Source organism: Capricornis sumatraensis, chromosome 6 (assembly GCF_032405125.1).
Source record: "Capricornis sumatraensis isolate serow.1 chromosome 6, serow.2, whole genome shotgun sequence".
Classification (NCBI taxonomy): domain Eukaryota; kingdom Metazoa; phylum Chordata; class Mammalia; order Artiodactyla; family Bovidae; genus Capricornis; species Capricornis sumatraensis.
The window spans coordinates 37,613,514-37,628,815 of NC_091074.1; the positions used below are offsets into that span (position 1 = coordinate 37,613,514).

Below are 15,302 nucleotides of genomic sequence, written 5' to 3' on the forward strand. Positions count from 1 at the left end.
TCTAGGGGAAGAATGTTTATGCCAGAGGGAACCGCAGATGGAAAGGTTGATTTTGGTTTGTTTGGAAAAGAAGCAAAGATGCTAGTGTGGCTGAAGGGTGAGCAAAGGGAAGACAAACAGGAGATGAGAGAGGTAAGGGGGAAAACAGATTACATGGTAAAATACCTTCCTGGCCATCACAAGGCCTTCAGCTTTCACACTAGGATAAGAAGTCGTTGGAGGTCTAGGGCAGAGAAGGGATGTGATATAAGTAGCATCTAATGGGAACCTTGGCTGCCATGCTGAGAAATGCCTAAAGGGGAGGCAAGAGGAGAAGCAGGGAGGTCCAGTAGGATGCTCCTGCAGTCCAGCGGAATTGCTGGTGGCTTGGACCAGTGTGGTAGCAATGGAAACAGTGAGAAATATTTGGATTCTTGATATGTTTTGGAAAAAAGTGAACATTAAATTTACATTGCTGTACTAACGCATTACTACAAACAGTGGTTGAAAACAACACAATTGATTATCTCACAGTTTTCACTGGTCAGAGTCCAGGCATGGCTTGTCCTGGTTCTCTGCTTCAGGTTGTCATCACACTGAAATCAAGGTGTCCATGGGGGTCCCTTCTTATTCGGAGGCTTGAGTCAGGAAGAACCTTCTCCCAAGCTCATTTAGGTTGTTGGCAGAGTTCATTGCCTTGTGACAGCAGAACTCCTAGGGGCATGCTTCTTTAAGTTCAGCAGGAGAGCCTGTAGCCCACTGGCTAAGAGAGTCTTAGTCATGAGAATGACATCCCATCACCTTTGTTTTATTCAGTTGGTTGGACATATCATTAGTTCTGGGGAGGGAGGGAACTTCTGTGTACTAGGAGGCTGGAATTATTGGAGGTCACCCTAAGGTCTGTCCACCACAATGAACAAACAGTTTTATTTGTTTATTTACTTAGATGCGTGAGGCAAAGAAGAGAACAAATGAAAACCTGAAGTTGCATTTACTGAGATAAAGAAGACCCAGGGAGGGGAGATCAAGAGCTCAATTTTGGCTACAGCAACAAAAACAAAATACTGAGCTGGCTGTTACACATCCACAGGTTGCTGTGTCCTTCTCCAGGGGATCTTCTTGACCCAGAGATCAAACCTGTGTCTCTTAGGTCTCCTGCATTGGCAGGCAGGTGCTTTACCACTAGCACCCCTTTGGGTGTGTTCACATGCACCCACAGGAAGATATCAAATAGTTGCATGTATGATCTAGAATTAAGGGAGAAGGTGAGAGATATAAATGTAGGACTCATTAGCCACATTTAAAATAAGTGGTATTTAAAGCCAAGGAATGAGGTTGCTAGGGAATTGAGAGTAGACAGAAAACAGGACTAGACCTGGAGGTCCCCAACATGGAAAAGCCGGAGAGTCTACGAAGAAGCAGGAAAGAAGGGAGATGAGAAGGAAGAAGAGTGTCTGAGAGTATAGAGTCCTTGTAGTATCCTTTTTAGGTTGATTTAAGTCATTTCAATCTCAGAAAGCCAAGTTTTTTTGTCTTTTATCTTTCAGTTTGGGGAGATACCTACCCACCCTGCTAGCTCTTTCTCTCTGAATGCACTGCCTTTTAGAATGCCCTTAGATGTCAGAGGTTAATGGAAACAAGTTCTGAAAGTTCAACAAACAGTTTGCATTCTTGCCCAAACAAGCCAACCTAATTCAGCCTGAGAGTGTACAACATGGTCAGTGGGAGGGTGGTACTGTTTTATTTTGGGACCGACCAAATAGAAAACAGGCTGCTCTGTGAAGCATGTTACCCCTGGTGTCAGGTGACACAGATCAGGCACTACCTCAAAAGCAAAGGCTTAAAACAATGACAAGAGAATGAGCCTTCTGTTAATATCCTAGAAGTGGACAGGACAGGCCTTTCTGTCTATACCTTCCGGCATTTATTTCCGTGTACAGAAATCATTAAAAGTATTAAAACGTAAGACCTTTCTATGGGCATAATGAACTATCCTTTTTTCACCTAATCATATATTGGAGTTAAAGATATGTTTCAATACCATTTACTCTGGGTTAAAATCATTTCTGTTCTTACAGGACACAGAGAAAAAAAAATCATGAAATTCTAAGTGGTTAAAATAGAAAAGAGGACTCCACTTGTGCAAATTCAGTACTTTCTATGTAATTAGCATTGTAGATGATGTATAAATGCACGTACATCTGCCGTGTCATTAGCTGTGTAGGTGTGCTTGTTACACCTAAAACAAAACCCCGAATGTTCACTTAAGAAAAAAATATCTTTTCGCCAAGTTCCACTCAAGCATTTTTTAGGTGTCTTCATTGCCTGGCAAAGTGCACACAGGTGACAAATTATTAAGCCTTTTTTTAAAAAAAGGAGTAGCACTGATTCAGAAATAATCATGTTTCAAACAGGGGACAATTAATTCTATCAGCTCTCTTGCACAAATTTGGTTACAGTCCTCATCTATCAAGTGAGGAAACAGAAGCAGAGTTTGACAACTTTCTCTGAAAGCAGGGGGAGCAAACGCTGCCCTTGGCAGTGAGGCAGGCTGGCTCCTGTAAGACCACACAGCTGACATCCTGGTGGGGACCCACGGAGTCCGGAAGCAGGAGTTACCGCCGGGGAATGAAATGACTGCATTGCTTTTCACATGGGCCTGGAGGTCAAGTTAGTTTATTTGTTTTTAATTTAGCTGAAATTATAGGCTGGTTGAAAGATTCCTTTGACGGTGGGGGTCTTTTGAATGAGTCACATAAACTTTTGGTTTCTCTCTCACTTTCTTCCAACCCCTTGTCCCCTTTGCAGGATTAAAAAAGCACTTGGGAGGTATACATTAATCTTGCTGGTGTTGTCAGAAGTGATCAGCGAGTTTTATTAAAAGCTCTGGGACTGCCTGAAAGACCTCCTTGTCTGAGTTTGAAATGAAAGGGACATGTTAAGATCTTGGGGCACGTTGTAGGACCCTTCTTACTGCCCCTTGGACTATGAGCTGACACCCCTGAAGGAAGCTGAGAAGCCCCCCTTTGTTGAAGGGATTTTCCTGGTGAACGGAAACGACTTGGCCCCTGTCGGCATGAGCTCTCCGAGCTGGGGTGGGCTTGGTGCCCTGCTCCTGCTGCTGCTGCTCCCAGGCTGGGCCAGCCCCACCTTTGTCCGTGTTAACCAAGGGGTCAGGGTGATGAAGGGCAGTTCTGCCTTCCTGTCTCAAGATGACCTGAAGTTCACCATCCCCAAAGAGAAAGATGCCTGCAAAGTGGAAGTCGTGATGAATGAGCCAATAACCCAGAGGGTTGGGAAACTTACTCCACAGGTAGGTCATATCTGAGATTTGCTATTTAGTAGTATGTGTATGAATCTGAGTATGTGAGAATGTAAGGGGAGGAGGGCAGAGAGGAGAGAGAGAGAAAGATAAAAGGTCTTCCTTCAAGCTACCAGAGGTGAGTGCTGTTAAGAAGTTCAGATTTGAAATAGTGGAGTTGCAATTGATGGGCATAATACTGAGTTGTTTTTCTATGCAAGGTGAAACCTGTTAAAATTTTTTTGAGGTATAATTGACATACAACATTAGTTTCAGGTGTGCCAGGTAATGATTTGATATTGGTCAAAACTATTTTTGAATGTTCTTGACTGACTGTGAATTACAAAACCAACAGGAGTTACTCCTGTTTATGTTAACACCTGTGGTGGAAGGCTGGTTCAGACTTATGGATGGATGGATTTTTAAATGAAAAATACACAAATTGACAAATCTTTCCAATTTATCCTCTCTATTGAAGATAATGAATGTAAATCTTATTAAGGTGAGGGAATCAAATACCACTCATTTTAGGTACATCAGCACTCTGAGAAACTTAGGGGGGAAACAGGAAAATGGGGACAGAGAGAGAGAAAATGAAAACAAGGCCAGCCTTCCAAGGGTTGGAGTGGGCAGTCTCCTGTGTAGTGTGATATGGTCAATCTCTATGGGACTATTACTGCCCCAGATTATCTCACCCTGGCCAGTCAAGGTGCCTTTGGATAAGATGTCAGGGTTCCAGGACAATTTTAGGACACACTTGTACTGCAGAATAGCAAAAATAAAACATGAAGACATTTTTATCTATTACCATCACTCAAACATTCCCTTGAATAATGGAAGAGATCTGGAAAAGAGATGTGAAGATACTTTAAATAGTCACTGTTCTTCAAAAATGTCCGCATATATTTTTTTCCGTTTAATCATGGTCTTGGAGACCTTGTCATTTAAGGGTATTCTGTGCTGAATCCTTTTGAAGGGTAAAGAGTTATCCTCTAATTCACTGGGTTTAGGAAAGCCCCAGTTATCAAATATTTGTTTAAAGTAAAAATTTTTCTCTATACACAGTAGAATATCACTTCTGATCTTATTACTTGTTCTTACTGTGGTTTAACTTTCCTCTCAATGCAAACGGTTTTGAGAATATTCAACACTGGATGTGACTACTTCTGGCAAAATACATCATTTCTATTTGCTGAACTGTGGGCATTAATGTTCTTTCTATTTAGCTAAAAATAAAAAATCCATCAACTTATTCAAAAGTGATAACAAATGTTGTAAAGAAGAACTAAAGAGACAGAGATAGGGGACTTCTTTGGCAGCCCAGTGGTTAAGACTTTGCTTCCAGTGCAAAGAGTGTGGGTTTGACTGATGAAAGAAATCAAAGATGACACAAATAGATGGAGAAGTATACCATGTTCATGGATCAGAAGAATTAATATAATGAAAATGAGTATAATACCCAAAGCAATCTATAGATTCAATGAAATCCCTATCAAGCTACCAATGGTATTTTTCAGAGAACTAGAACAAATAATTTCACAATTTGTATGGAAATACAAAAACCTTGAATAGTCAAAGCAATCTTGAGAAAGAAGAATGGAACTGGAGGAATCAACCTGCCTGACTTCAGACTATACTACAAAGCTACAGTCATCAAGACAGTATGGTACTGGCACAAAGACAGAAATATAGATCAATGGAACAAATTAGAAAGCCCGGAGATAAATCCACACATCTATGGACACCTTATCTTTGACAAAGGAGGCAAGAATATACAATGGAGAAAAGACGATCTCTTTAACAAGTGGTGCTGGGAAAACTGGTCAACCACTTGTAAAAGAATGAAACTAGAACATTTCTAACACCATACACAAAAATAAACTCAAAATGGACTAAAGATCAAAATGTAAGACCAGAAACTATAAAACTCCTAGAGGAAAAATAGGCAAAACACTGTCTGACATAAATCACAGGAGGATCCTCTATGACCCACCTCTCAGATTAATGGAAATAAAAGCAAAAAGAACAAATGGGACCTAATTAAGCTTAAAAGCTTTTGCACAATGAAGGAAACTATAATCAAGGTGAAAAGACAGCCTTCAGAGTGGGAGAAAATACTAGCAAATGAAGCAACTGACAAATAATTAATCTCAAAAATATACAAGCAGCTCCTGCAACTCAATTCCAGAAAAATAGATGACCCAATCCAAAAATGACCAAAGAACTAAACCAACATTTCTCCAAAGAAGACATACAGATGGCTAACAAACATATGAAAAGATGCTCAACATCACTCATTATCAGAGAAATGCAAATCAAAACCACAATGAGGTACCGTTTCATGCTGGTCAGAATGGCTGCTATCAAAAAGTCTACAAACAATAAATGCTGGAGAGGGTGTAGAGAAAAGGGAACCCTCTTATACTGTTGATGGGAATGCAAACTAGTATAGCCACTATGGAGAACAGTGTGGAGATTCCTTAAAAAACTGGAAATAGAACTGCCATACAACCCAGAAATCCCACTGCTGGGCATACACACCAAGGAAACCAGAACTGAAAGAGACACGTGTACTCCAATGTCCATCGCAGCTGCTGCTGCTGCTGCTGAATCACTTCAGTCATGTCCGACTCTGTGTGACCCCATAGACGGCAGTCCACCAGGCTCCCCCGGCCCTGGGATTCTCCAGGCAAGAACACTGGAGTGGGTTGCCACTTCCTTCTCCAATGCATGAAAGTGAAATGTGAAAGTGAAGTTGCTCAGTTGTGTCCGACTCTTAGTGACACCATGGACTGCAGCCTACCAGGCTCCTCTGCCCATGGGATTTTCCAGGCAAGAGTACTGGAGTGGGGTGCCATTGTGTTTACAATAGCCAAGACATGGAAGCAACCTAGATGTCCATCAGCAGATGAATGGATAAGAAAGCTGTGGTACATATACACAATGGAGTATTACTCAGCCATTAAAAAGAATGCATTTGAATCAGTTCTAATGAGGTGGATGAAACTGGAGCCTATTATACAGAATGAAGTAAGTCAGAAATAAAAACACCAATACAGTATATTAATGCATATATATGGAATTTAAAAAGATGGTACTGGTGACCCAAATGCGAGACAGCCAAAGAGACACAGATATAAAGAACAGTTTTTTGGACTCTGTGGGAGAGGGCAAGGGTGGGATGACTTGAGAGAATAGCATTGAAACATGTATATTACCATATGTGAAATAGATCACCAGTCCAAGTTCAATGCATGAGACAGGGTGCTCAGGGCTGGTGCACTGGGATGACCCTGAGGGATGGGATGGGGAGGGAGGGGGGAGGGGACTTCAGGGTGGGGAACACATGTACACCCATGGCTGATTCATGTCAACGTATGGCAAAAACCACTACAATATTGTAAAATAATTAGCCAATTAAAATAAATAAATAATTTTTTTTTAAAAAAGGAGTGTGGATTTGATTCCCAGTCAGTGAGCCAAGAGCCCACATTGCACATACCTCATGCCCAAAAAACTAGAACATAAAAAGCAGAAGCAATAAATTCAATAAAGGCTTTAAAAATGGTCCACATTCACCCCAAAAAAAATCTTAAAAAAAAGACTGATACATACTAGCTCAAACTGACATCTCTAGATATTCCACTTACCTCCCTATGGTTATATCTGATTCTGAAACACATCAGAATTCTATGGAGAGCTCTTGTGTTGGGAGTATTGCTTATGATATTGTAACTAAATGTCTCCTTCCAGTTTCCCATGAGCTTTTTCTTTTATCAGTCAGTGATCTTCAGACGGGCATCTAAACAGTGTTAGTTTGTGCTAATGGCCCCAGGTCACACTTGTATTCCCAAGTGTGTAGTAATTGCAACATCTCCCCACTTTCTCCAACATATAACTTCTGCTGGAAGGTGTGTTTGATTGAGGTCTATAAGTTAGGGGACAGGTAGAGGCCTGGGATGGCTCGTGCCTGGAGCCCTGATGCACTAAATGTGATAAGTTGCTGAACATGAATAGGCTCAATAGCAGGCAGTGGAGCCTTCACTACAGGCACTGGGGTCAAAAGCAAAACCTTGGGGTTTTGTGGGGCAGCAAATAGGACCCTAATCCTACATGACCGGGGTCCTTGATAGAGCAGGGACTCAGGGCTGTATGGAAAAATGTGGATGCCTCATAAAGACTGATAATTTGATAATGGTTCCAATAAATATATTTTTTAAAAAATTGTTCAACATTTATTTAGAAGTAAAGCTGACTATTTTGTGAGGGAATAAGAGAGGGAAAATTCCCCCTGTAGTGCAGAGATGTTAAGCTCTGGCCTCAAGCATGCAAAAACAACACCCTATTATTCCCCAGATTCTCCCTCCTTAGAAAGCATTTTGGGGAGAATCTACTGTGACTTAAACCTTTGTGGATATCCTGTCCCTCTCTCCATTCCAAATAGCCTATGACTTCTAAACACATATAGCACTTTCTATGAGAATAATGAAAAAGTCATAATTTTTAGTGATATTTTAATGGTGCTCATCACTTGGCCAGTTCTGAGGCCCTGGAGAGCAAAAAGGGATCCATGTGACCAGAAGTAAGCAAAACACTTATTTGATCACAAGAATCAAGGATTGTAGGAGATCTCTAAGTCATCTCCTCTTCAAACTTTCTCTGATTTTAGGGCAAAAATCCATTATTAGAAAGACGATGTGGAACAAAAACAACATACCTGTCTGGTTTAGGAAAGTCAGCATTGCAAGGCAAAGGAACAGGGTTCCATACATCCCCAGAGGGTCCCCTAATGTGCTGTGGCTCATTAAAGGGTCGTGCTTCAGTGTATGCATACCCAGAGGTACCTCTGACATCTCAATTCTCATCTAAGAGTCCACCTGCCGATGCAGGACTGAAGACTCAAGAGATGTAGGTTCGATCCTTGAATCAGGAAGATTCCCTGGAATAGGAAATGGCAACCCACTTCAGTATTCTTAACCTGGAAAATTCCATGGATAGAGGAGCCTGGTGGGCTATAGTCCATGGGATCACAAAGACTCAGACACGATTGAACATGCACACACGAAGTAAATATATTTATTTTCTTAAAATGTGGAGTTTCATTACCTTCTGGACAAACATTAGAGCTTTGTACTATCAAGAAATTTGTCTATCTGGAAAAGCTTTCTCAGATCACCAGGTGATCTTCCTGTTTTCTTATTGTGATAATTTGAACAAAACCAAAATTCCTAAGTGAAAAGTGTTTTTTTGAGGAATATGTCCCTGTTTTTAATCCTGGCAGATGCAGTTCTCTCTAGGGATTTGTGTCTTATGGAGTTTTTGAAATTAAGCATAACCTTGTGCAAGCATGCGTGCAAGTGCACACACACACAAACACACAATGTATGCATTACTCCTCAATAGAGGTGAAAGCAAGCTTATGTGGGCCCATTCCTAGTGAGATGACTGTATTAACAACACCCTGCTGTGTAATGAACAGTTTCATGTGATTTCCACAGAAAATGTTTTGTTTAACATCTGTTCAATTAGTGTTTTCATTTCATTACTGAAGTTTGTCTTAGGACCAACAGGTTCATTTTCCTATTGGATATTTGGAAAGGAATTCGCTTGGTGCATACCAGTACCTTCTGTCTAGATAACCCTCCTGATATAGTCAATTAGAGAAGGTCGATGGTGATATGTTTTCCTCGTGTTTTAGGACAAGACTTACCCCCACACAGCATTGCTCACACCTGTCCCAAAGCAAGAAATTTCCAGGGTGGAAAAGCACCACAGTTTAGTGCTGAGCTTGCTCTTTTGAATAGGAAATATAGCAGTAAGAAAATATCTCTCGTTTGAACCAGTTTACTGTCATTAAAGTGAGTAATGAGTTAGGAATGTGTGACAATTTAATTATAAATTGTAATTGAAAAGCAGTTGGAGTGGAAAAAAACAAAGCTAGACAGTAATTAGAAAAGGATTTAACTCTCCTTTGTTTTGGTTAGTAAATTTATGGACAATTATGGTTGTCGCCTTTTATAAAAGGAAAACATATCATGAAACATAAAACAGATGTTTCTTTTAACAAAGCAGATTGTCTCTTTATTACCATGACTATTTGTCAATGATATGGGGAAGGTCTTTCCTTTATCTCCTTCCTTGTTGTCAATTAAAAAGAGGAAGCGAAGATGTGTGTAGAACAGGAATGCAAATAAAGGATCTCCTCTTCTACAGATGTCTTTGCTTCCTTTTTCTGACAGTAAGGAAGGAGATAAAGAAGAGACCTTCTGACTAGAGTAGAGTCAGAAAGGATTATGTTTTCTGTAAATGTGTGAGGCTGTACTTAGGCACAGGCTAAGTAGCATGAACTCAGCAGTGATGACATGTAAATACCTCAAGAGTATTTCTTAGTACTCTACCAAGTCAGACTGCACAGAATGAGTGTTATGGTGTGATTGGAAGAGAAAATTCTTTTAAAAAATATGACCCCAGAATATAACAATTGGCAATTTCCTTAATAGTTCTGAGTTAGGTGGTACAGTTAATTATAATTCTGCTTGAAGAGAGAAAATTGCCTTGACGTTGCTGTTTGTCACACGAATCACTTCTGTTATTACATAACTAGTAACCACAGTCTTTTGCAAGTAAATGAGAAACCACTGTGGGTCTTGTTTGGCTTTGATCAAACACAATAGTGTCCATAGTAAGCAGCTTCATCTTTAAATATAAAAACACTATTTGGAAAGGAAAGCAATAAAAGGAGAAGAAAAAATACACACAGAGCTAATATAGCACGTTGGTATGTGGGGTAAGACGTGTCTTTCCCTGTGTACATACAGGTATACTTCCTTAGTTGCTATAAACCCCTGAAAGGTATTGGCTAATAATGTTTTAAAAAATGGAACCATATTTTAAATATACAATAAAAGATAATTATTTAGAGATCATCACTGCCTAATTTATCTGCTTCAGTTCAGTTCAGTTCAGTCGCTCAGTCATGTCCAACTCTTTGCGACCCCATGAACTGCAGCACGCCAGGCCTCCCTGTCCATCACCAACTCCTGGAGTTCACTCAGACTCACGTCCATCAAGTCAGTGATGCCATCCAGCCATCTCTTCCTCTGTCGTCCCCTTCTCCTCCTGCCCCCAATCCCTCCCAGCATCAGAGTCTTTTCCAATGAGTCAACTCTTCGCATGAGGTGGCCAAAGTACTGGAGTTTCAGCTTCAGCATCATTCCTTCCAAAGAACCAGACTTTCATAATTTAGATATTCTCAAAACAGACAACAGCTGTATAAGCAGTATGGTCATGGACATGGGGCTGCGTAGGGGTGTTGGTGGTTAAAACACTCACATATAGGGAATTCTCTGGTGGTCTAGTGGTTAGGACTCTGCTTCCTCTGCTAGGGGTACAGGTTCTATCCCTGTTCAGGGAATTAAGATCCAGAGAATTAAGATCCTATGCAACAAAACATACATACACATGCATAATGCTAAGAGAACATAATTTCTCCAGGCCATACTTTACTGCTGGAAAAACTAAAAAGTGTACCAATGATTTTCACATATATATCCCTTTCTTCTCATGAACTAGGTCTTTGACTGCCATTTCCTTCCCAATGAAGTAAAATATACTCATAATGGTTGCCCAATTCTTGATGAAGACACAGTGAAGCTTAGACTCTACAGGTAAGTGGCACAGGAGCGTTCGTCATTCGTTGTCAGATAACCATTCTGTGTGCTTCTGTTTCTTTGGATAAGTATTGCTATGGTGGGAGTTACTAGATTTCAAACAAGTAAGTAATTAGTAGTAGGAACTGGAGACCTGAATGGATGAGGCAAGAATTGTAGCACCCTTTCAGTTACTTTTATTTATGTCCTCTTCTTGGGGTTTTTCTGTGGCAAATTATTAGCCTTCTCCTGTTTCCCTTTAGAGTTCTTGTACAGGTATCTCTGGTCATTCAACTCTCCATTTACGATTAAAAATGGAGATTACAACCTAAAAATTTTTAATGAGAATTAGGAAGAAAATATATTCCAAAAGTGAATGACATTCTTCATTTTGATTATCAACTACTTAGTTTTAAGAAGTGCAATATCTTCTATTTTTAAACATATTATATTTTAAAAAGGTTTAAAACGATCAGTTATAGAGTTGGACAAAGTGATCATATAGCCCAGCAGTTCTACTCCTAGATACATAAATGTGCAAGAGAAATGAAAACATATGTTCACACACAAATTTACACAAATGTTCACTGTAGCATTTCTTGTACATGTCAAAAAGTTGAAATAATCAGTCTGATGAATGAGTAAACAAGATGTGGTATATTTATACAGTGAAATATTATTCAGCCACAAAAGGGATGAAGTACTATTACATGCTATAACAGATGAGCCTTGAAAATATTATGCTAAGTGAAAGAAGTCAGACAAAACGTTACACATTGTATAATTTCGCTTATATGGTATGTTCAGTAAAAGCAAATTCAGAAAGGCAGAAAGTAGATTGCAGTTGCCAGCTTTTAGTGGTGGGGTGAATGGGGAGTGACTGCTCATAGGTGTAGATTTTTATGGGGGGAGGTGATAAAAGTGTTTCTGGAATTAGAGAGCAGGATGGTTGCATAGAAACACTGAGTTGTAAACTTTGAAAACGTACATTTTAGAATTATGTGAATTATATCTAAATAAAGAGTTAATTTAAAAATTAAGCTCATGGTTATGTTATTGCTCACTTCATAGAAGCAACTGAAAATTCAGTGTAGGTGGAGTAGGCCTTATATAGTTTTGTACTTGGCTTTTGTCACTTTTAAGAGTATTTGACTAAAATACAGCAGCATGAATTTGCCTTAAGTACTAGAGGAATACTAGTCTAGAGTTTTGTAGCAGACAGTGAATTATCCTGATCACCCATCATAGGTCAGGCTCATGCTAGGTAGGCTTAGGAAACACAAGAATGAGGATAAATGGCTGGTTTTCAGGGCCTGATGCAAAAGATGGCTAGATAATTGTGACGCATAATGACAAGCCAAAAGAGAGGCGTGAAGCAAATGCCGTGCTCAGAAAATGAGATGGCACCCAAGGATTCCTTGGGAACAAGGCAATCAGCATATAGGGCTGTTTGATCTTCCTAAGACTTTAAAGTTAACAAAACTAATTAGCTTCAGAGAGCTTGCTGATGAACTCTGGCTGTTCCCATTTCTTTGAGTTTCTAAAGGATGAAGCGGGAGGAGCAGCACAGATGAAGTACAGTTAGAGGACCTGTCAGTGTTCTTGGTCTTGAGGATTTAAAGTAGAACATTCAGAGGAGTTGGAGGCATAAAAGCAGAGAGCATGTTTATTGCCCTCTTACCTCATCTCTAGCCCTTTTGGTAAGCTACTTGACCTCTCTAAGCCTCAGTTTCCTCATCTGTAAAATGGAGTCAACAACACTACCATAGATTCCTGTGAAGACTGAATGATAAACTCTTTGTAAGGAGTCTAGCATGTGCCTGGGCCATTATGAAAGCACATCAGTGGAGAATCTATTATTGATGCATGACCATCACTTTAATTTTCTCCCTTCAATAAAGAATGACAGCCTGTCAATTTGCTGTATAACTCAGGGAACTCAAAGCAGGACTCTGTAACAACCTAGAAGGGTGGGATGGGGATGAAGCTGGGAGGGATGTTCAAGAGGGAAGGGATCTAGGTATGCCTATGGCTGATTCATGTTGATGTTTGGCAGAAACTAACACAATACTGTAAAGCAATTATCCTTCAGTTCAAAATAAATAAATTTAATCAGAAAGAGAATGACAATCCATCCCTATTATGTTCTGCAAATATCCAGAGAGTGTAGTTCCTAAGGGAATGAAGGGAATGGAGGTTACAGGCACTGGTCACCCTTTACATGCCACCCACTGAGCTGAGCTTCCCCAGCTAGACTGCAAATAACTACTCTTGTAGCGGCATTTGTGAAAAGCAAAAAGGGCTTGATGCTTCAGAAATCCCTCACCCCTTCACTCCTGAATTAAAAGTCAGTGCATACAAAGACAGACATATAGATCAATGGAACAAAATAGAAAGCCCAGAGATAAATCCACACACATATGGACACCTTATCTTTGACAAAGGAGGCAAGAATATACAATGGAGTAAAGACAATCTCTTTAACAAGTGGTGCTGGGAAAACTGGTCAACCACTTGTAAAAGAATGAAACTAGATCACTTTCTAACACCGCACACAAAAATAAACTCAAAATGGATTAAAGATCTAAATGTAAGACCAGAAACTATAAAACTCCTAGAGGAGAATATAGGCAAAACACTCTCAGACATAAATCACAGCAGGATCCTCTATGATCCACCTCCCAGAATTCTGGAAATAAAAGCAAAAATAAACAAATGGGATCTAATTAAAATTAAAAGCTTCTGCACAACAAAGGAAACTATAAGCAAGGTGAAAAGACAGCCTTCTGAATGGGAGAAAATAATAGCAAATGAAGCAACTGACAAACAACTAATCTCAAAAATATACAAGCAACTTATGCAGCTCAATTCCAGAAAAATAAACGACCCAATCAAAAAATGGGCCAAAGAACTAAATAGACATTTCTCCAAAGAAGACATACGGATGGCTAACAAACACATGAAAAGATGCTCAACATCACTCATTATCAGAGAAATGCAAATCAAAACCACAATGAGGTACCACTTCACACCAGTCAGAATGGCAGCGATCCAAAAATCTGCAAGCAACAAATGCTGGAGAGGGTGTGGAGAAAAGGGAACCCTCCTACACTGTTGGTGGGAATGCAAACTAGTACAGCCACTATGGAGAACAGTGTGGAGATTCCTTAAAAAATTGCAAATAGAACTACCTTATGACCCAGCAATCCCACTGCTGGGTATACACACCGAGGAAACCAGAATTGAAAGAGACACATGTACCCCAATGTTCATCGCAGCACTGTTTATAATAGCCAGGACATGGAAACAACCTAGATGTCCATCAGCAGATGAATGGATAAGGAAGCTTTGGTACATATACACGATGGAGTATTACTCAGCCGTTAAAAATAATTCATTTGAATCAGTTCTGATGAGATAGATGAAACTGGAGCCGATTATACAGAGTGAAGTAAGCCAGAAAGAAAAACACCAATACAGTATACTAACACATATATATGGAATTTAGAAAGATGGCAATGACGACCCTGTATGCAAGACAGGAAAAAAGACACAGCTGTGTATAATGGACTTTTGGACTCAGAGAGAGAGGGAGAGGGTGGGATGATTTGGGAGAATGGCATTCTATCATGTATACTATCATGTAAGAATTGAATCGCCAGTCTATGTCTGACGCAGGATACAGCATGATTGGGGCTGGTGCATGGGGATCACCCACAGAGATGTTATGGGGAGGGAGGTGAGAGGGGGTTTCATGTTTGGGAACACATGTAAGAATTAAAGATTTTAAAATTTAATAAAAAAAAAAAAAGTCAGTGCATACATGAAAATATGCTCAACATCACTCATTATCAGAGAAATGCAAATCAAAACCACAATGAGGTACCATTTCATGCCAATCAGAATGGCTGCAATCCAAAAATCTACAAGCAATAAATGCTGGAGAGGGTGTGGAGAAAAGGGAACCCTCTTATACTGTTGGTGGGAATGCAAACTAGCACAGCCACTATGGAGAACAGTGTGGAGATTCCATAAAAAACTGGAAATAGAACTGCCTTATGACCCCAAAATCCCACTGCTGGGCATACACACCGAGGAAACCAGAATGGAAAGAGACACGTGTACCCCAATGTTCATCGCAGGACTGTTTTTAATAGCCAGGACATGGAAGCAACCTAGATGTCCATCAGCAGATGAATGGATAAGAAAGCTGTGGTACATATACACAATGGAGTGTTACTCAGCCATTAAAAAGAATACATTTGAATCAGTTCTAATGAGGCAGATGAAACTGGAGCCTATTATACAGAGTGAAGTAAGCCAGAAAGAAAAACACCAATACAGTATACTAACGCATATATATAGAATTTAGA

At 39.9% G+C, this 15,302-nt stretch overlaps 1 protein-coding gene across 1 annotated transcript in view; it reads left to right on the forward strand.

Annotated features, from left to right (window-relative positions):
• Positions 1-3,055: 3,055 nt before the first annotated feature.
• FREM1 (FRAS1 related extracellular matrix 1) overlaps positions 3,056-15,302 on the forward strand; it is a 157,132-nt gene continuing 144,885 nt past the window's right edge. Inside the window, exons 1-2 of the mRNA XM_068974274.1 lie at positions 3,056-3,292; positions 10,853-10,947. Of these exons, the coding sequence (XP_068830375.1) occupies positions 3,056-3,292; positions 10,853-10,947 (332 nt within the window). The remainder of the gene's footprint in view (positions 3,293-10,852; positions 10,948-15,302) is intronic.